Consider the following 25,842-nt stretch of genomic DNA (forward strand, 5'->3'; position numbering starts at 1 on the left):
GTTTACACACACACACACACACAGAGTTTACACACACACAGAGTTTACACACAGACAGAGTTTACACACAGACAGAGTTTACACACACACAGAGTTTACACACACACAGAGTTTACACACACACAGAGTTTACACACAGACAGAGTTTACACACACACACAGAGTTTACACACACACAGAGTTTACACACAGACAGAGTTTACACACACACACAGAGTTTACACACACACAGAGTTTACACACAGACAGAGTTTACACACACACACAGAGTTTACACACACACAGAGTTTACACACACAGAGTTTACACACAGACAGAGTTTACACACACACACAGAGTTTACACACAGACAGAGTTTACACACAGACAGAGTTTACACACACACACAGAGTTTACACACACACACACACACAGAGTTTACACACACACAGGGTTTACACACACACAGAGTTTACACACACACAGAGTTCACACACACAGGGTTTACACACACACAGGGTTTACACACACACAGAGTTTACACACACACAGGGTTTACACACACAGAGTTTACACACACACAGAGTTTACACACACACACAGAGTTTACACACACACACAGAGTTTACACACACACACAGAGTTTACACACACACAGAGTTTACACACAGACAGAGTTTACACACAGACAGAGTTTACACACACACATAGTTTACACACAGACAGGGTTTACACACACAGAGTTTACACACACACAGAGTTTACACACACACAGAGTTCACACACACAGGGTTTACACACACAGAGTTTACACACACACATAGTTTACACACACACAGGGTTTACACACACAGAGTTTACACACACACAGGGTTTACACACACACAGAGTTTACACACACACAGAGTTTACACACACACAGAGTTTACACACACACAGAGTTTACACACACACAGAGTTTACACACACACAGGGTTTACACACACACAGAGTTTACACACACACAGAGTTTACACAGACACAGAGTTTACACACACAGAGTTTACACACACACACAGAGTTTACACACACACAGAGTTTACACACACACACAGAGTTTACACACACACAGAGTTTACACACAGACAGAGTTTACACACACACACAGAGTTTACACACACACAGAGTTTACACACAGACAGAGTTTACACACAGACAGAGTTTACACACACACAGAGTTTACACACAGACAGAGTTTACACACACACAGAGTTTACACACACACAGGGTTTACACAGACACAGAGTTTACACACACACAGAGTTTACACACAGACAGAGTTTACACACAGACAGAGTTTACACACACACAGAGTTTACACACACACAGGGTTTACACAGACACAGAGTTTACACACAGACAGAGTTTACACACACACAGAGTTTACACACAGACAGAGTTTACACACACACAGAGTTTACACACACACAGAGTTTACACACACACAGAGTTTACACAGACACAGAGTTTACACACACACAGAGTTTACACACACACAGGGTTTACACACACACAGAGTTTACACAGACACAGAGTTTACACACACACAGAGTTTACACACACACAGGGTTTACACACACACAGAGTTTACACAGACACAGAGTTTACACACACACAGAGTTTACACACACACAGAGTTTACACACACACAGAGTTTACACAGACACAGAGTTTACACACACACAGAGTTTACACACACACAGGGTTTACACACACACAGAGTTTACACAGACACAGAGTTTACACACACACAGAGTTTACACACACAGAGTTTACACACACACAGAGTTTACACAGACACAGAGTTTACACACACACAGAGTTTACACACACACAGGGTTTACACACACAGGGTTTACACACACACAGAGTTTACACACACACAGGGTTTACACACACAGAGTTTACACACACACAGGGTTTACACACACAGGGTTTACACACACACAGAGTTTACACACACACAGAGTTTACACACACACAGGGTTTACACACAGACAGAGTTTACACACACACAGAGTTTACACACACACAGAGTTTACACACACACAGAGTTTACACACACACAGAGTTTACACACACACAGAGTTTACACACACACAGAGTTTACACACACACAGAGTTTACACACACACAGAGTTTACACACACACAGAGTTTACACACACACAGAGTTTACACACACACAGAGTTTACACACACACAGAGTTTACACACACACAGAGTTTACACAGACACAGAGTTTACACACACACAGAGTTTACACACACACAGGGTTTACACAGACACAGAGTTTACACACACACAGAGTTTACACACACACAGAGTTTACACACACACAGAGTTTACACACACACAGAGTTTACACACACACATAGTTTACACACACACAGAGTTTACACACACACAGAGTTTACACACACACAGAGTTTACACACACACAGAGTTTACACACACACAGAGTTTACACACACACAGAGTTTACACACACACAGAGTTTACACACACACATAGTTTACACACACACAGAGTTTACACACACACAGAGTTTACACACACACAGAGTTTACACACACACAGAGTTTACACACACACAGAGTTTACACACACACAGGGTTTACACACACACAGAGTTTACACACACACAGAGTTTACACACACACAGAGTTTACACACACACATAGTTTACACACACACATAGTTTACACACACACAGAGTTTACACACACACAGAGTTTACACACACACAGGGTTTACACACACACAGAGTTTACACACACACATAGTTTACACACACACATAGTTTACACACACACAGAGTTTACACACACACAGAGTTTACACACACACAGGGTTTACACACACACATAGTTTACACAGACACAGAGTTTACACACACACATAGTTTACACACACACAGAGTTTACACACACACAGAGTTTACACACACACAGGGTTTACACACACACATAGTTTACACAGACACAGAGTTTACACACACACCGAGTTTACACACACACAGAGTTTACACACACACAGAGTTTACACAGACACAGAGTTTACACACACACCGAGTTTACACACACACAGAGTTTACACAGACACAGAGTTTACACACACACAGAGTTTACACACACACAGGGTTTACACACACACAGAGTTTACACACAGACAGGGTTTACACACACACAGAGTTTACACACACACAGAGTTTACACACAGACAGAGTTTACACACAGACAGAGTTTACACACACACAGAGTTTACACACACACATAGTTTACACACAGACAGAGTTTACACACAGACAGAGTTTACACACACACAGAGTTTACACACACACATAGTTTACACACACACAGAGTTTACACACACACAGAGTTTACACACAGACAGAGTTTACACACACACAGAGTTTACACACAGACAGAGTTTACACACACACAGAGTTTACACACACACATAGTTTACACACAGACAGAGTTTACACACACACAGAGTTTACACACACACAGAGTTTACACACAGACAGAGTTTACACACACACAGAGTTCACACACACACAGAGTTTACACACACACAGAGTTTACACACACACAGAGTTTACACACACACAGAGTTCACACACACACAGAGTTTACACACACACAGAGTTTACACACACACAGAGTTTACACACACACAGAGTTTACACACACACAGAGTTTACACACACACAGAGTTTACACACACACAGAGTTTACACACACACAGAGTTTACACACACACAGAGTTTACACACACACAGAGTTTACACACACACAGAGTTTACACACACACAGAGTTTACACACACACAGAGTTTACACACACACAGAGTTTACACACACACAGAGTTTACACACACACAGAGTTTACACACACACAGAGTTTACACACACACAGAGTTTACACACACACAGAGTTCACACACACACAGAGTTTACACACACACAGAGTTTACACACAGACAGAGTTTACACACACACAGAGTTTACACACACACAGAGTTTACACACAGACAGAGTTTACACACAGACAGGGTTTACACACACACAGAGTTTACACACAGACAGAGTTTACACACACACAGAGTTTACACACACACAGAGTTTACACACAGACAGGGTTTACACACACACAGAGTTTACACACACAGAGTTTACACACACACACAGAGTTTACACACACACAGAGTTTACACACACACAGAGTTTACACACACACAGGGTTTACACACACACAGAGTTTACACACACACAGGGTTTACACACACACAGAGTTTACACACACACAGGGTTTACACACACACACAGAGTTTACACACACACAGAGTTTACACACACACACAGAGTTTACACACACACAGGGTTTACACACACACAGAGTTTACACACACACAGGGTTTACACACACACAGAGTTTACACACAGACAGGGTTTACACACACACAGAGTTTACACACACACAGGGTTTACACACACAGAGTTTACACACAGACAGGGTTTACACACACACAGAGTTTACACACAGACAGAGTTTACACACACACAGAGTTTACACACACACAGAGTTTACACACACACAGAGTTTACACACAGACAGAGTTTACACACACACAGAGTTCACACACAGGGTTTACACACACACAGAGTTTACACACAGACAGGGTTTACACACACACAGAGTTTACACACAGACAGAGTTTACACACACACAGAGTTTACACACACACAGGGTTTACACACACACAGAGTTTACACACAGACAGAGTTTACACACACACAGAGTTTACACACACACAGAGTTTACACACACACAGGGTTTACACACACACAGAGTTTACACACACACAGAGTTTACACACACACAGAGTTTACACACACACAGAGTTTACACACACACAGGGTTTACACACACACAGAGTTTACACACAGACAGAGTTTACACACACACAGAGTTTACACACACACAGAGTTTACACACACACAGGGTTTACACACACACAGAGTTTACACACACACAGAGTTTACACACACACAGAGTTTACACACACACAGGGTTTACACACACACAGAGTTTACACACACACAGAGTTTACACACACACAGAGTTTACACACACACAGAGTTTACACACACACAGAGTTTACACACACACAGAGTTTACACACAGACAGAGTTTACACACAGACAGAGTTTACACACACACAGAGTTTACACACAGACAGAGTTTACACACAGACAGAGTTTACACACACACAGGGTTTACACACACACAGAGTTTACACACACACAGAGTTTACACACACACAGAGTTTACACACAGACAGAGTTTACACACACACAGAGTTTACACACACACAGAGTTTACACACAGACAGAGTTTACACACAGACAGAGTTTACACACACACAGAGTTTACACACAGACAGAGTTTACACACAGACAGAGTTTACACACAGACAGGGTTTACACACAGACAGAGTTTACACACAGACAGAGTTTACACACACACAGAGTTTACACACACACAGAGTTTACACACAGACAGAGTTTACACACAGACAGGGTTTACACACAGACAGAGTTTACACACAGACAGGGTTTACACACACACAGAGTTTACACACAGACATAGTTTACACACACACAGAGTTTACACACACACAGAGTTTACACACAGACAGAGTTTACACACACACAGAGTTTACACACACACAGAGTTTACACACACACACAGAGTTTACACACAGACAGAGTTTACACACAGACAGAGTTTACACACAGACAGGGTTTACACACACACTGGGTTTACACACACACAGGGTTTGCACACACACAGAGTTTACACACAGACAGAGTTTACACACAGACAGGGTTTACACACACACAGGGTTTACACACACACAGAGTTTACACACAGACAGAGTTTACACACACACAGAGTTTACACACAGACAGAGTTTACACACAGACAGGGTTTACACACACACAGAGTTTACACACACACAGAGTTTACACACACACAGAGTTTACACACAGACAGAGTTTACACACAGACAGAGTTTACACACACACAGAGTTTACACACACACAGGGTTTACACACAGACAGAGTTTACACACACACAGAGTTTACACACAGACAGAGTTTACACACAGACAGAGTTTACACACACACATAGTTTACACACACACAGAGTTTACACACACACACACACACAGACAGAGTTTACACACACACAGAGTTTACACACACACAGAGTTTACACACAGACAGAGTTTACACACACACATAGTTTACACACACACAGAGTTTACACACACACACACACACAGACAGAGTTTACACACACACAGAGTTTACACACACACAGAGTTTACACACAGACAGAGTTTACACACACACAGAGTTTACACACACAGGGTTTACACACACACAGAGTTTACACACACACAGAGTTTACACACACACATAGTTTACACACACACAGAGTTTACACACACACACAGAGTTTACACACACACAGAGTTTACACACACACATAGTTTACACACACACAGAGTTTACACACACACACACACACAGACAGAGTTTACACACACACAGAGTTTACACACACACAGAGTTTACACACACACATAGTTTACACACACACAGAGTTTACACACACGCAGAGTTTACACACAGACAGAGTTTACACACACACAGAGTTTACACACACAGGGTTTACACACACACAGAGTTTACACACACACAGAGTTTACACACACACATAGTTTACACACACACAGAGTTTACACACACACAGAGTTTACACACAGACAGAGTTTACACACAGACAGAGTTTACACACACACAGAGTTTACACACACACAGAGTTTACACACAGACAGAGTTTACACACAGACAGAGTTTACACACAGACAGAGTTTACACACAGACAGAGTTTACACACAGACAGAGTTTACACACACACAGAGTTTACACACACACAGAGTTTACACACACACAGAGTTTACACACACACAGAGTTTACACACAGACAGAGTTTACACACAGACAGAGTTTACACACAGACAGAGTTTACACACAGACAGAGTTTACACACAGACAGAGTTTACACACACACAGAGTTTACACACACACATAGTTTACACACACACAGGGTTTACACACACACAGGGTTTACACACACACATGGTTTACACACACACAGGGTTTACACACAGACAGAGTTTACACACACACACAGAGTTTACACACACACAGAGTTTACACACACACATAGTTTACACACACAGGGTTTACACACACACAGGGTTTACACACACACATGGTTTACACACACACAGGGTTTACACACACACAGAGTTTACACACACACAGAGTTTACACACACACAGAGTTTACACACACACAGAGTTTACACACACACAGGGTTTACACACACACAGGGTTTACACACACACAGGGTTTACACACACACATGGTTTACACACAGACAGGGTTTACACACACACAGGGTTTACACACACAGGGTTTACACACACACAGAGTTTACACACACACAGAGTTTACACACACACAGAGTTTACACACAGACAGGGTTTACACACACACAGGGTTTACACACACAGGGTTTACACACACACAGAGTTTACACACACACATGGTTTACACACACACAGAGTTTACACACACACAGAGTTTACACACACACAGGGTTTACACACACACAGGGTTTACACACAGACAGAGTTTACACACACACAGGGTTTACACACACACAGAGTTTACACACACACAGAGTTTACACACACACATAGTTTACACACACACAGGGTTTACACACACACAGAGTTTACACACACACAGAGTTTACACACACACAGAGTTTACACACACACACAGAGTTTACACACACACAGGGTTTACACACACACAGAGTTTACACACACACAGAGTTTACACACAGACAGAGTTTACACACACACAGAGTTTACACACACACAGAGTTTACACACACACAGGGTTTACACACAGACAGAGTTTACACACACACAGAGTTTACACACACACAGAGTTTACACACACACAGAGTTTACACACACACAGAGTTTACACACACACAGGGTTTACACACACACATGGTTTACACACACACAGAGTTTACACACACACAGAGTTTACACACACACAGAGTTTACACACACACAGAGTTTACACACACACATGGTTTACACACACACAGAGTTTACACACACACAGAGTTTACACACACACAGAGTTTACACACACACAGAGTTTACACACACACAGAGTTTACACACACACAGGGTTTACACACACACAGAGTTTACACACACACAGAGTTTACACACACAGAGTTTACACACACACATGGTTTACACACACACAGAGTTTACACACACACAGAGTTTACACACACACAGAGTTTACACACACACAGAGTTTACACACACACAGAGTTTACACACACACAGAGTTTACACACACACAGAGTTTACACACAGACAGGGTTTACACACACACATGGTTTACACACACACAGAGTTTACACACACACAGAGTTTACACACACACAGAGTTTACACACACACAGAGTTTACACACACACAGAGTTTACACACACACAGGGTTTACACACACACAGAGTTTACACACACACATGGTTTACACACACACAGAGTTTACACACACACAGGGTTTACACACACACAGAGTTTACACACACACATAGTTTACACACAGACAGAGTTTACACACACACAGAGTTTACACACACACAGAGTTTACACACACACAGAGTTTACACACAGACAGAGTTTACACACACACATAGTTTACACACAGACAGAGTTTACACACACACAGAGTTTACACACAGACAGAGTTTACACACACACAGAGTTTACACACACACAGAGTTTACACACACACAGAGTTTACACACACACAGAGTTTACACACACACAGAGTTTACACACAGACAGGGTTTACACACAGACAGGGTTTACACACACACAGAGTTTACACACACACAGAGTTTACACACACACAGAGTTTACACACAGACAGGGTTTACACACAGACAGGGTTTACACACACACAGAGTTTACACACACACAGAGTTTACACACACACAGAGTTTACACACACACAGAGTTTACACACACACAGAGTTTACACACACACAGAGTTTACACACACACAGGGTTTACACACACACAGAGTTTACACACACACATAGTTTACACACAGACAGAGTTTACACACACACATAGTTTACACACACACAGAGTTTACACACACACAGAGTTTACACACACACAGAGTTTACACACAGACAGAGTTTACACACACACAGAGTTTACACACAGACAGAGTTTACACACAGACAGGGTTTACACACACACAGAGTTTACACACAGACAGGGTTTACACACACACAGAGTTTACACACAGACAGGGTTTACACACACACAGAGTTTACACACAGACAGAGTTTAAACACACACAGAGTTTACACACAGACAGGGTTTACACACACACAGAGTTTACACACACACAGAGTTTACACACACACAGGGTTTACACACACACAGAGTTTACACACACAGAGTTTACACACAGACAGAGTTTACACACAGACAGAGTTTACACACAGACAGGGTTTACACACACACAGAGTTTAAACACACACAGAGTTTACACACACACACATAGTTTACACACACACATAGTTTACACACACACAGAGTTTACACACACAGAGTTTACACACACAGAGTTTACACACACACACATAGTTTACACACACACATAGTTTACACACACACAGAGTTTAAACACACACAGAGTTTACACACACACACATAGTTTACACACACACATAGTTTACACACACACATAGTTTACACACACACATAGTTTACACACACAGAGTTTACACACACAGAGTTTACACACAGACAGAGTTTACACACAGACAGGGTTTACACACACACAGAGTTTAAACACACACAGAGTTTACACACACACACATAGTTTACACACACACATAGTTTACACACACACATAGTTTACACACACACATAGTTTACACACACACACACAGAGTTTACACACACAGAGTTTACACACACACAGGGTTTACACACACACAGAGTTTACACACACACAGATTTTACACACAGACAGATTTTACACACACACAGAGTTTACACACACACAGAGTTTACACACACAGAGTTTACACACACACAGAGTTTACACACAGACAGATTTTACACACACACAGAGTTTACACACACACAGAGTTTACACACACACAGAGTTTACACACACACAGAGTTTACACACAGACAGAGTTTACACACAGACAGATTTTACACACACACAGAGTTTACACACACACAGAGTTTACACACACAGAGTTTACACACACACATAGTTTACACACAGACAGAGTTTACACACACACAGAGTTTACACACACACAGAGTTTACACACACACACACACAGAGTTTACACACACACAGAGTTTACACACACACAGAGTTTACACACACACAGGGTTTACACACACACAGGGTTTACACACACACAGAGTTTACACACACACATAGTTTACACACACACATAGTTTACACACACACATAGTTTACACACACACAGGGTTTACACACACACAGAGTTTACACACACACAGAGTTTACACACACACAGAGTTTACACACACACAGAGTTTACACACACACATAGTTTACACACAGACAGAGTTTACACACACACAGAGTTTACACACACACACAGAGTTTACACACACACAGAGTTTACACACACACAGAGTTTACACACACACAGGGTTTACACACACACAGAGTTTACACACACAGAGTTTACACACACACAGAGTTTACACACACACAGAGTTTACACACACACAGGGTTTACACACACACAGAGTTTACACACACACAGAGTTTACACACACACACATAGTTTACACACACACAGAGTTTACACACACACAGGGTTTACACACACACAGAGTTTACACACACACACATAGTTTACACACACACAGAGTTTACACACACACAGAGTTTACACACACACAGAGTTTACACACAGACAGAGTTTACACACACACACATAGTTTACACACACACAGAGTTTACACACACACATAGTTTACACACACACAGAGTTTACACACACACAGAGTTTACACACACACAGAGTTTACACACACACAGGGTTTACACACACACAGGGTTTACACACACACAGAGTTTACACACAGACAGAGTTTACACACAGACAGAGTTTACACACAGACAGAGTTTACACACACACACAGAGTTTACACACACACACAGAGTTTACACACACACAGAGTTTACACACACACAGGGTTTACACACACACAGGGTTTACACACACACATAGTTTACACACAGACAGAGTTTACACACAGACAGAGTTTACACACAGACAGAGTTTACACACACACACAGAGTTTACACACACGCAGAGTTTACACACACACAGAGTTTACACACACACACAGAGTTTACACACACACACAGAGTTTACACACACACATAGTTTACACACAGACAGAGTTTACACACAGACAGAGTTTACACACAGACAGAGTTTACACACACACACAGAGTTTACACACACACAGAGTTTACACACACACAGAGTTTACACACACACACAGAGTTTACACACACACAGAGTTTACACACAGACAGGGTTTACACACAGACAGAGTTTACACACAGACAGAGTTTACACACACACACAGAGTTTACACACACGCAGAGTTTACACACACACACAGAGTTTACACACACACATAGTTTACACACAGACAGAGTTTACACACAGACAGAGTTTACACACAGACAGAGTTTACACACACACACAGAGTTTACACACACGCAGAGTTTACACACACACACAGAGTTTACACACAGACAGGGTTTACACACACACAGAGTTTACACACAGACAGGGTTTACACACACACAGAGTTTACACACACACAGGGTTTACACACAGACAGAGTTTACACACACACAGAGTTTACACACACACACAGAGTTTACACACAGACAGGGTTTACACACACACAGAGTTTACACACAGACAGGGTTTACACACACACAGAGTTTACACACAGACAGAGTTTACACACACACAGAGTTTACACACACACAGAGTTTACACACACACAGGGTTTACACACAGACAGAGTTTACACACACACAGAGTTTACACACACACAGAGTTTACACACAGACAGAGTTTACACACACACACAGAGTTTACACACACACAGAGTTTACACACACACACAGAGTTTACACACACACACAGAGTTTACACACACACACAGAGTTTACACACACACAGAGTTTACACACACACACAGAGTTTACACACACAGACAGAGTTTACACACAGACAGAGTTTACACACACACACAGAGTTTACACACACACAGAGTTTACACACACACACAGAGTTTACACACACAGACAGAGTTTACACACAGACAGAGTTTACACACACACACAGGGTTTACACACACACAGAGTTTACACACACACAGAGTTTACACACACACAGAGTTTACACACACACAGAGTTTACACACAGACAGGGTTTACACACACACAGAGTTTACACACACAGAGTTTACACACACACACAGAGTTTACACACACACAGAGTTTACACACACACAGAGTTTACACACACACAGAGTTTACACACACACACAGAGTTTACACACACACAGAGTTTACACACAGACAGAGTTTACACACACACACAGGGTTTACACACAGACAGAGTTTACACACACACAGAGTTTACACACACACACAGAGTTTACACACACACAGAGTTTACACACAGACAGAGTTTACACACACACACAGGGTTTACACACAGACAGAGTTTACACACACACAGAGTTTACACACACACAGAGTTTACACACACACAGAGTTTACACACACACACAGAGTTTACACACACACAGAGTTTACACACACACATAGTTTACACACACACACAGAGTTTACACACACACAGGGTTTACACACACACAGAGTTTACACACACGCAGAGTTTACACACAGACAGGGTTTACACACACACAGAGTTTACACACAGACAGAGTTTACACACACACAGAGTTTACACACACACAGAGTTTACACACACGCAGAGTTTACACACAGACAGAGTTTACACACACACAGAGTTTACACACACACAGAGTTTACACACAGACAGAGTTTACACACACACAGAGTTTACACACAGACAGAGTTTACACACACACAGAGTTTACACACACACAGAGTTTACACACACACAGAGTTTACACACAGACAGAGTTTACACACACACAGAGTTTACACACACACAGAGTTTACACACAGACAGAGTTTACACACACACAGAGTTTACACACACACAGAGTTTACACACAGACAGAGTTTACACACAGACAGAGTTTACACACACACAGAGTTTACACACAGACAGAGTTTACACACAGACAGAGTTTACACACACACAGAGTTTACACACACACAGAGTTTACACACAGACAGGGTTTACACACACACAGGGTTTGCACACAGACAGAGTTTACACACAGACAGAGTTTACACACACACAGGGTTTACACACACACAGAGTTTACACACAGACAGAGTTTACACACACACAGGGTTTACACACACAGAGAGTTCACACAGAGTTTACACACCACACACAGTTTTCACACACATACACAGGGTTGACACACACACAGGGTTGACACACAAACAATTCACACACAGACAGTTTACACACACACAGGGTTTACACACACACAGGGGCTCACATTGGCCAGGTCGTTACCTCGGTTGGGGGCGAAGGTGGTCAACATTTACGGCACCACTCCCTTGTACACTCACCCACGTTACACACTCACTACTCAACTACATTACACACTCCCACTCAACTACATTACACACTCACCACTCAACTACATTACACACTCACCACTCAACTACATTACACACTCACCACTCAACTACATTACACACTCACCACTCAACTACATTACACACTCATCACTCAACCTCACGACTCAACTAAACACTTGCCATCACTCAACCATATACACTCACCATTACTACCCCACCACAAACTCGCCGTCACCCACTCACCTCCACCACTCAACTAACTCATACACTCACCATCACTCACCCTCACCACTCAACCAACCCATACACTCAGCCACATTCACCACCCAGCCATCAACTCTGAACCCTGAGCACTCACCCGCACCCTTCACTGACCTCACCCACTCAATCACACCTGACCCTCACCCCGCCTCCGCATCAGCCACTCACCACTCCTCACCACTGACTCGCCCACCTCTGGGCTCACTCGCCTTCGCAATTCCATCCACGCTCCTCACCCTCCACTCACACAGCGCGTCGCCCACTCAACCACTCACTGCCCACTCACATCACTTACAATCACCGCTCACACTCACCACCAACACAACATGTTCCTGTTGATGCATTGCACCAATCCCGATTTTGAATTCAACCCCCCCCCCCCCCCAAATAAACAACCCACTTGCCACAAAGATAAAGACTCCCCCCCCCCCGCTGGGTATAGCCTACACAGACACGTAGCAAGTTCTGTTGGCGAGCACCTATTTGTATGTACCGCACGCTGAACTTCTTTCGCACCGTACGTAGCCGACCTATGAAGGAAGACAGAACGCGCAGCTGCTGTGCCTAGCAGCTACCACGCCCGGCCACCTTTGCACCAGGGGGTTGCCACTTTCCACGGGCAAAACTTCAGCCAAGCAGCTTGGCTCTATGATCAAGAACCGTGCGGGTATGTTTCTGTCTGTCTCTCTCTCTAGAGTCTAGCGTACGGCAAGTTCGTGCAAATCACGCGACCACGTTGAAGTCTGTGAGCCACGCGGTAGCTTCAGGAGCAGCGCGACCCAATGGCGCTCAGTCCGCCGTGGAGCGCGCGTTGGATGCGGTTCCTCTGGTGCTGTGCGGCGAAGTTGAATGCGACGCCGGTCACCAGGCCTCGGGAACACAAGTCAATTCCCGGGTCAAACCGGGACAGGTCGCAACACTGAGTGTGCTGGTATTGTCCAAGCCGCAACGGATAGTCGTTTAAGGCTGAGTCGACCTAGGGGAGGGGGTCGAAAAACCTGCGGATCTTTGGCTGCCCCCTTGCGGGCAGCCGTTTAAAAACAAATTTTTAAACACAATTTAACGTAAAGACAATTTATTAAGTATTGCAGGGAATGGGGGGTCAATATGGAACGTCTTGGTGACAACAAAATGTACAGCAGTCAAACTGCATCGTTAAAGTATAACTATGGCGGGGGAGGGGGGTCTAAATAGACGCAGTTTATGTCATCACCTATTTTGTTTACTTAAGGCAAGCAGGTGTGTGGTCATCTGTATACCCGCTGCTGTGTCGGTGCGTGTGATTCGGCTCACGAACTACATGCTACAGGCCCCGCACTAGCTTCATCCGGCACTGAGCGTGATGGGTGACCCACGCCATGCTGCTCGCTCACACGCGGTCCTTTTGATGTCTACAGATGGCCAAAGTATCGGCGGCTTTATGACCCTCCACATTCCACAGTTATCTTGCGTTGCGCGAGCAGAGCTCACGCCTAACAATAAAAAGCTAACACTTTGAAACGCCAAAATACCTTTAAATGTCGGAGCGACGGGTCCACGTACGGATTCACTTTTATCTCGACGAAGTTCATGTCACAGCTACGATCTTGATTCGTCACCTCCGCCGCATGCAAACACTCGGCAGGCGGCTTCCCGCTGTCGCCACCTTCTCTCTCTCGTTCGTGGTTTCTCGTCGTTTGGCGTCCTCTCTCACCTAAGACCGTCACTCCCATGGCCCTTTTGACTGTCACAAGAACAAGAATTCGAATTGGGGACAAAACCATTTCAAGTTGCAGCATCATCGTTTTGGAACAACCTCGTTTCCTCCCTAAACATCCAGTGCCGGATTAAGCTAGTGCGGTGCCTGTAGCATATGTTATAAAGGTGCCCTAATTGTTATTTTAAACACTTAAATATTACAACAATTTTTTTACTTGCATAGTAAAGGAAATTGTATTTTTCAATTGCTATACAGGCAGATAATATGACACATCGCTAACCTTAAACACCCAGTCGTTCATGAAATTTGAAGGCGGTATAATACTATAGTAATAGAGCAAGTTCAGAATCACTGAACCGGAATTGAAAGCTTGAAAGCATTTAGCGCGGGGCCCTTGAAAGTGCGGGGCACGTAGCATATTTAGCTCCTGTTGCTTGATTTCGATTGCGACCCCCCCCCCTCCCACGTGCCTTTAACCTCCGAGTCGGACTCGAGTTGTCAACGAGAGACCAACGATTGAGATCTGATGGATGGAGAGTCGGCAGTGATTCTGACCCCCCATTGATGAAACTGAGCGGTCACTGACTTTGTGAGGTTGATTTTTTCTTGTTGTTGTATAGCTCGGACAGGTGCTGCTCGTTTCTAACTACGTGACTTTAGGGGCCGTCCATAATGACGTCACGCACCTGGGGGGGGGGGGGGGGTTAGACATTTGTGACGATGTGTGACGAGGGGGGGGGGTGATAAATGTGACGTCACATCAAAATGCGCAACTTTAAATAAATATAGACAACACGTTCTACTTAATTAAATATACTTTTTAATGAATGTTTCTCCTACAACATCTGAGTGCAGCGCCACATTAAATACGCACTACAATGACAATAGTTTAAAGCGATTTGAAGCATGTTTTATTTTCAAAATGGAAATATGGTTTGGGGGGGGGGGTAAAAAATCGTCCAAAATCGCGTGACGTCATTTATGGACGCCCCCTTACCGAAAGAACCAGAGAGTATGGCGTCCTGCAGTCACGAAAGCTTCAAATCAAGATTGAAGCCAACAAGAGTTGGGGAAAATATCAGCAGCATCGATGAAACTATCGTGGATCGTGATCGGCCGCGATTTAATCCACTGCTGGATGATGACCTCCAAAAGCCGATTTCTGCGATGTAGCACAGACATTCCTAATGAAGGAAAAAAGCATGTTTGGGGAATGTCGCGGAAATCTGAATGTGTCGTTAACACATCACCACCCGACACAGCCAATTAGTCAAGGTTTGTCGTGACGATTAGTGACTACTTCAGCACCACCGCTTGTGTGACATTTCGCTGGTGATTACAACAACAACAATCAGCTTCATCAGGCAGATTTGTCAGAATTGGCAAATCCCCAGGCATCACCTGCGACCGGAGGGATTATTCTTCCCCGAATATTTTTTTGTAATTATCAATCCACTGCTGGATCAAGGTCTCCCGAGAGCCCTTGCGTCATACTTTCACCCCCTTACTTTGTAGAACCCTTCCATGTCAAATCAACGAATTTGGGAAAACGGTGTAACTGTGTAAACTGAATGAATAATCAGAAAAACAAAGATGATGATTGCTTGTGTTGCAGTCGAAACGTCGTGAGAATGGTATTGTTTAATATATTTTTTATTTTATTATTTCCCTTCTACGTGACTTTACCGAAAGAACCAAGAATATGAATACCTGCAGTCACGAAAGCTTGAAATAAAATGGCATTTGTCCAGGAAAGCCTCGCCGAATTTCAAGGCTGCTTTTTGTATTTACCCTCCAGAATGCCCTGTTCTACATGGTGGTCCAAATGTCTTGTGAACCCCCCCCCACCTACCATTTAAATCTCAAAACGTAATTTTGAAAACAATTAAAGTGAGGCTTATTTATAACAAAAAATGATTATGTTAAAGGAAATACACATTTTTAGGGATCAATTAATTGGGGCGTCACAAGACATCTGGACCAGCCTGTTGTACATTGGGGATGTTTGGCCAAGTCCCAGGATATGAGAGCGTTCAAGTCGGGCCGACCAAAAATACTTCACCAGTTGGAATGGGACTGCTGCGCTGCGGCTTATCCGGACGTTTGGGTGGCACCGCCGATTCGCCCCACAAGCCCTCGACAGGAAAACGGGGGAAATGAGACGAGATGAAGGATAAGCCACTCCTCCGATAACCACGACCGATTACCGGGGCCTTGAGGAGAGCCTTCTTGCGGCACGATGATAACCATCTCATTACCATCGAGCACACTCCGGCCATCCTCACAGCAGCAGCGGCGGCGGCAGCAGCGGCAGCGGCGGCGGGGGCTGTTGGCCGGCCCTCAACGAAGACGGCGCTCACTGCCATCGCGCGGCGCTTTCGGGCGCGTGCTTCTGCGGCCCTCCGGGACGCTCTTCCTTGCCGGCATTAGGAAGCCGCTGGAGCTGCGCCCTTTTCAATCATTCTGAGATTGAAAACGCACGTACATGCCCGGTTGGGTACAGGGGCTAAGCAGGGCTAAGCTTTTCCGTGAGCTTCAATCGGACGCCGTGAATTTATTGATTCATCCAATGTTTCGTTATGGAGATACGATCATAAGCATAACGAGTTCTTCGTCATCACGATTCGTGTGGCAGGATAGCCCGTGGGTGCCCACTGCACATTGCGTCATTTGTTTCCACTTTCCTCTCTCTGTCTTGCCCCAACACGCTCAAGCGGTGCCACGTCTTGCTGGCACGAATCTCTTGTGTCGCCGTTGTTCTCAGGCCTTCCTCTCTTTTTCCGGTTCCATCCATTTTTCCGGACATCACACTTTAAACTTTCCTGTTGTCCATCCTATAAACATCGATTATAAAAGCCCGCACTTCCATTTGTCCATCAACTAAATTATAAAAGCCGTTCAGAAGGCCTGAATCAAAAAGTTGAAGGAAGTGGACCTCCACCCCTCCCCCCCCCCAAGATGTGGGGGCAAAAAGTCGATCAAACAGGTTTACAACAATTGTCGACCCACGCAAAAAATGTATATGTTTTTTAAACATACCCTACACACCCTACATAAAATAGTCAGTAGTATCTACTATCTACTGACTATATTTACCTACACACCCTACATGCAATAGAGTCAGCACCATCTAGTAGTATCTACTACTGACTCTACTAGATAGATACTACTTACTCTACAATAGCGTCAGTAGTATCTACTGACTCTATTATAGTATGTGCACCCATTGGGGTTGAGAGAGTGGAATAAGAGGACATCAGTGGGGGTGACGCGTGTGGTGCAAAGTGCCGAGAAGCCCCCTGCGTGGGAGCGAGAAGAAGGAGGCCGTCTCCACATCGGCATCACTGCCGGCATCACCAGGTCCTCTTCTACGTGCAACCCTTTTCTTCCTTCTACGTTGGTCACTCTTTGGATCCATTTCAGTTCAGCTGTAGGTAATCAACGTTTACGTTTACAGGGGTCTTTATTTTTTCGCGTAAGCAGGTGAGAACTCGCCGAAACCGGGATATACCAGAAGGCTTGTTGGCGATTGCGACTGACTGACCCTGGTACAGCAAATGCAACAATTAATGGGATAGAAATCGGAGCACAAACATCTGCGATACAGATGAAAACGCGCACACGAGTAAAGTTGTCGTTTTCAAAATTGCTTCGAGAAAGCGTCGCAGGAATAAAACTAAATTGCGGCAATATCAGTGTGCGTTGAGAGTGATGATTGCACTCGTCTGAAGACGACAAGGATTTATATTCGTGAGAGGTTTGGTTGGAATGGGTGTGTGTCGCATGGCAGTGTAAAGTTATGACAACGCGGTACTGTGTGTGTGTGTGCAATACCTTCATATTAAAACTAAAAACTACTAACACATTTGTTTTTATCTTACCAGGTAAGGCCCACTGAGCTACATAGCTCTTTTTCAGAAGTGACCTGGCCACAAATTGGAGCTCAACGAAATATCCAAGTGGCTTATGTGGAAATGTCTCGCAGTAGCCAAATACTCACGTTTCTAAATGGTTCTAAATGTGGAGGGAAAAATCGGAGGCCCCGGAGAAAAAATCCATGCGATCACAGAGATACAGACACGCAAACTCCAAATATACAGCAGGCGTCAAGGTCGGGATCGAACCCACGACCTCCTGCATCCCAGGCGAGGTGGTAAACATCTCTTAATTTGGAAAAAAACACACAGCAGTGTCACCCCCTACTGGCAGACTATACAAGTGTCTGACACAAAGTGCCATCGCGATAGCCGTTTGCTGTAACGGCACAAATACGAAATTAACTAAATCATTGTGGGGCAAATACAGACAACGGGCAACCCGAACAGTAGCCGTTGCCTGTGTGGGCGGTGCTAGTGGTCGGGTGGGCGTGGCCACGTGACAATCGGGCGTGGCTGATGGAGGCCATTGTTGTCCTTTGCCCGTACCTCCGGTTAGCACGGTTGGCTACATATGGTGCAAAATAAATTCAACATACTATACACTCCGCGACTATACACTACACTACTGCACACTACACTACACTAATTTGAAAACTCATTTCTTTAAACTGCTGTTTGTGTTTAGTTTGTTGTCCTTCCCCCGCACCCCCAATTAGCACGGTTGGCTACGTACGGTGCAAAAGAAGTTCAACATATTGGCAGTCATCGACTTACGAACACAATAAGTTCCTGATAGCCGTTCCTAAGTTGGAACACAACAATGCACTGTATTTAAATGCCCATACGGTTGGTGTGAGAAGCATTGTTAAACTCATAAATTAGAAGAAATATTGTACATTTGCATGGTTTGTAAGCGGAGGTGTTCGTAAGTCGGGTGTTCATAAGTGCAGATGTTCGTAAGTCAGGTGTTCGTAAGCCGATGGCTGCTTGCACACACACACATAGTCTGGCAGCCTCAGCGTGCGCCGGTTGAGCCCCCCAAGAAATTTCGGCAGCTTCACCGCCCCCCCTCTCCCCCTTCTCGGTTCCCCCCCTACCTCCCCCCCACCGCCAGATGTCATGGCGGCCTCAATACCGCAGCTCCAAGTTCCGGCACGTGTTCGGCCGCCCGGCCAAGCACTGCTACGACAGTGTGCCCATCACGCGCAGCGTGCACGACAACCACTTCTGCGCCGTCAACCCCCGCTTCCTCGCCGTGGTGACCGAGTGCGCCGGCGGCGGCGCCTTCCTGGTGCTGCCGCTCCAGCTGGTGGGTCTCTCGCGCCCGGCGTCTACGTCGCTCGCCATCGCCGGTGCCGGCGCCGGCACTGCTCTGCCGTCACCGTCGTCGTCGTCACGATCACCGTCATTGTTCTACATCATTATTGTCATCATCATCGTCACTGTCATTGCACTATTGTCATCATCATCGTCATCATCACCACCATGACCCATCACAATCATCGACGCTGCCACCATCACCGTCACATCACCACCTCCGCTATAGCTGTCATCAGTATCAGAATATATGTATTCATACTGGAGGAATCCGATGAGCTATAAAGCTCTTCATCACAGATGTCCAGTAGGGACAGGTCAGAACGTTACAACAACAAACAATACAAAAACACGGGTAGCAGTACAAAGTAAAGGAAATGTAATTGCAATCATTCTAGGCGCCATTGTGACCTGTTACACAGGAGGCCATGGGTTCGATCCCGACCCTGACAATGCCTGTATAATTGGAGTTTGCGCGTCTCTCTCGCTGTCCCCGAGTGGATTTTTCTCCCAAGTCCTCTGGCTTTTTCCTCCACATTTAGAGTCGATGTCGCACGTTTAGAGTAATTGGCTGCTATACATTTCCACGTGATAAGCCAACTTCGTTGAGCTATCATTTGTCATCGCCAGGTCGCTTCCGGAAAAGCGTGACACAGCTCAGTGGGCCTTACCTGTTGAAATAATTACACATTGAATAGTTTAATCGTTTAGTTTAGCACATCTGGCTCAACCAGCTCGATGCAAAATGACAGCTGCTGCTCTTCACCAACGTCAGCCGCACGAAGGAGACGACTGCAATAGCACAACAACACTATGAGATCTCTTTTACCAGTGGCAAATTATGATAGTAGGTTTTTACCCTTTTAACTGGTACAAAACTGACACCTTTATTCAAGGCATCATGTTTGCAATGACCACAACACAAGTAGTCAAAAAAGCAAACAAAAAGAAGTTAAAAGGGTAAAAACCTACTATCATAATTTGCCACTGGTAAAAGAGATCTCATAGTGTAAATGCTTACCCCGAGCTCTCAATACTCTGATATTGCACTGTGTTTGAGTTGTACGCCTTCTGGTGTCATCTGGCCCTACACCAATGGGGACTAGGCTCTAAAGAAAGCCGTCTCGGGTGTGGGCCAATCAACTTCAAGGACAGTGCATATTATCATCCTTATCAGAGTTGCTTCTTTTTGTTTGCTTTTTTGACTACTTGTGTTGTGGTCATTGCAAACATGATGCCTTGAATAAAGGTGTCAGTTTTGTACCAGTTAAAAGGGTAAAAACCTACTATCAATAGCACAACAAGTTGGGTAAAATACTTAATTACAAAAAAGAGCACACGAAATTCACTCGGAAGTACGTTCCATCGTACCACGCTCATCAACCAAGCCACATAGCCTCTTAGACATGTGGGCCCACGAGTGGTCAAATAAAAAAAATAGTCAAAAACATATCTTGCCAAAAAATCATCCCCATCCCCTTCCCCCCCCACATAACCCTACGTGGATGGGGCGGTAGACTCTTTACCCCCCGCCCCGATTGACTGTTCCCCCCCTGAATGGATCGATCGCGATGGGGCTGCGCACCTCCTGGATGTCTTTGCCCAGTTGATTTTGTTTTTTTTTGTCATTTTGCACATCGTCACGGCCTTAAGTATTCAACAAAAACCTTGAAAAAAAGAATCGTGTAGTCTTTTTAAACAGCTGAGTGCATTCTCACGAGTGGTTTGTTGTCATTATCGTCGTGTGTTGTGTGTGTGTGTGGCATTCCCAGACGGGCAAGGTGGACCCGCACTACCCGCGCGTGTGCGGGCACCAGGCCATCGTGCTGGACATCAAGTGGAGCCCCTTCAACGACTTCATCATCGCCTCGGCCTCTGACGACGCCACGGTGAGCGGCGTGCGAAAAATCCTCGTCGCTGACGACAAAAAAATACAAAAACACACAAAGACACAAGCAACACAAGCAACACATGACCAGCTTGGACGCGTTCGTCGATAGCAGCGCTGCGCGTCGCCTTAAAAGGAAAAAACAGAAAAATGATATCATAGGCGACGTTTTGACGTATTGGGCAATGGCCCTTCTCGGTAGCAATAATAATGTCAACTTGTAACGGCGCACGGTGTTCACTCCTCGCTCACGGTTGTGGGCTACAGTCACTTACGGCCTCACACGCAGTGTTGTTATCGAGCGAGCCTGTAGCTCGGCGTTCTTCTTCATTGCAAGGTCACTGGCGGCCCCTGGTGGCCTTAAGCGCGGCCCCTGACGTGCGCCCCCCCCCCCCCCCTGTCAATGCACAAAGAGTGAAAAACACCCCCCATCGTCATCATCGTGCTGCTGTCACAAACCAAACAATGGTTTAAAATAATGCGTGGCGGCCCCTCACGCCGCTGCAGTTTGTGATTGTTCACTGCACTTATGTACCACTGCCAGCGCAAGTAGCGGCAGCAGCGGCAGCAGCATCGCCAACATTTGTTTCAATCTTCTTCTCGACGCTCACCTCGTTCACGACGCGGACGCATACTCACGCAGGCTCACGCAGGCTCACTGCCGCCAGCGTCCGCTGATTGAAATCTCCACGCAAGGAGCACGACGGCCGGACGCTTGAGAACGGTCGGAACGTCCGGCGAGCGCGCTCCCTCGCGAACCAGTGATTCACAGTCGACGTTTTCAGTTGCATTGATTAGGCATAACCCTGTGAGCCATGCGGCTCTTGACTCGGGTGCAACCGCAACAAAACAACAACATGAACAAGAAACATCTTAAAGTGACTACACGTCAGGCCGCGTGAACGATCGATCCGGCGGCATTTTTTTTGCTATCGTCAAACCCTCGCCCCACCATCACCACCGCCGCCACTACCACCGCCGCTGCTTAACCCGAAAATCTGCTAAGCAACCTACGCATGAACTATTATTCACGTGTGTGTTACCGTGGTGTGGTGCTCACCTGTGTGTGATCGCGGTGCGATGGTCACTCGTGTAACCACGGTGTGACGCTCACACGCACGTGACCGTGGTGTGACGCTCACACGCACGTGACCGTGGTGTGACGCTCGCGCGTGTGACCACGGTGTGACGCTCAGGTGTGTGACGGCTCTGTAACATTCAAGGGCGCTGCCTTGCCCTGTCCCTGCACAAACACCCTTGGCAGTGTGCACACATGCACTGTACACGTTGTGTATTTTATGATGTTTGTGCGCGGCGACATTACGCGTCAACGCTGCGCCACCTGACACCCTGGGATAAACGAGACGGTTCCATCTCGAGGGATTCGTCGAGGTGAAATATTTTAACAACTGAAATGAATGATGCTAGTTTCACTCCCGACCGCCCGTGCGAAAAGCTACCGAGCTAGAACTGTTTGCTAACAACTCCAGCTCACGTAAATCCATCTCCGGTCGTGATGGAAAACCCTGGGGGATGTCTGTCTATCTGCGATGGGGGTGATGTGTGTGCAGGTGCGTGTGTGACGTGTGTGACGTGTGTGGTGTGTGTGTGGTATGTGTGACGTGTGTGACATGTGTGACGTGTGTGGTGTGTGTGACGTGTGTGGTGTCTGTGGTGTGTGACATGTGTGATGTGTGTGACGTGTGGTGTGTATGACGTGTGTGACGTGTGTGATGTGTGTGGTGTGTGTGACGTGTGTGACATGTGTGACATGTGTGACGTGTGTGACGTGTGTGCAGGTGCGTGTGGTGTGTGTGCAGGTGCGTGTGTGTGACATGTGTGACGTGAGTGGTGCGTGTGGTGTGTGTGCAGGTGCGTGTGTGTGACATGTGTGACGTGAGTGGTGCGTGTGGCGTGTGTGGTGTGTGACGTATGTGACATGTGTGACGTGTGTGACGTGTGTGGCGTGTGTGCAGGTGCGTGTGTGGGAGATCCCCGAGGGCGGCCTGCACCAGCAGCTCACCGAGCCGCTGGCCACGCTGCGTGGCCACTCGCGCCGCGTCAGCCTCATCGAGTGGCACCCCGTCGCCTCGGGCCTCCTCTTCAGCACCGGCTATGACTGCAAGGTGACGGCACACTCACCGCCTTCACCACCACCATCACCACCGCCACCGCCATCACCACCGCCACCGCCATCACCATCAGAACCGCCACCGCCATCATCAATGTCACTGCCACCGCTGCAATCACCACCGCTATCACCATCACAACCGCCATCACAACCACCATCGCCATCACCACTGCTATCACCACCACCATCACCACTGCAATCACTATAACAACCACCATTGCCATCACCACTGCCATCACCACCACCATCGCCTCCGCCATCACTACCTCCCTCCAGGGACGTACGGTCGGGGGGAGCAGGGGAGGCAGAGCCTCACCTGTAATACTCTGAAAATAGCTGTTACGAAAAGTAAAAAAAAAGAATAACCAAATAAAATAAATATTAAGATTTTTCCACTGATCTGTGTTATAAATGTAATTTCTGTACGATTCCAATAATTTTTATAGTCGAAATCGCCAAATTTGTGGATCTCCGCTGCAAATACAGGAAGAGACGAGAGGTGAGGCAGCGACGAGCTCAGCCTCCCCTCTGATTGCGCAACTTCTCAATACCGTGTTTTCCCGCATGTAGCGCGCAGACGCATATAACCCGCAGACGCATA

General features: G+C 45.5%; 1 protein-coding gene across 1 annotated transcript in view; it reads left to right on the forward strand.

Annotated features, from left to right (window-relative positions):
• The window catches only part of LOC144935405 (coronin-2B-like), a 75,449-nt gene that overhangs the window by 34,573 nt on the left and 15,034 nt on the right, over window positions 1–25,842 (forward strand). Inside the window, exons 2-4 of the mRNA XM_078862000.1 lie at window positions 21,020–21,214; window positions 22,995–23,111; window positions 25,087–25,236. Coding sequence (XP_078718126.1) covers window positions 21,020–21,214; window positions 22,995–23,111; window positions 25,087–25,236 — 462 coding nt within the window. The remainder of the gene's footprint in view (window positions 1–21,019; window positions 21,215–22,994; window positions 23,112–25,086; window positions 25,237–25,842) is intronic.

The sequence above is a fragment of the Lampetra fluviatilis genome, chromosome 13 (assembly GCF_964198595.1).
Source record: "Lampetra fluviatilis chromosome 13, kcLamFluv1.1, whole genome shotgun sequence".
NCBI lineage: Eukaryota > Metazoa > Chordata > Hyperoartia > Petromyzontiformes > Petromyzontidae > Lampetra > Lampetra fluviatilis.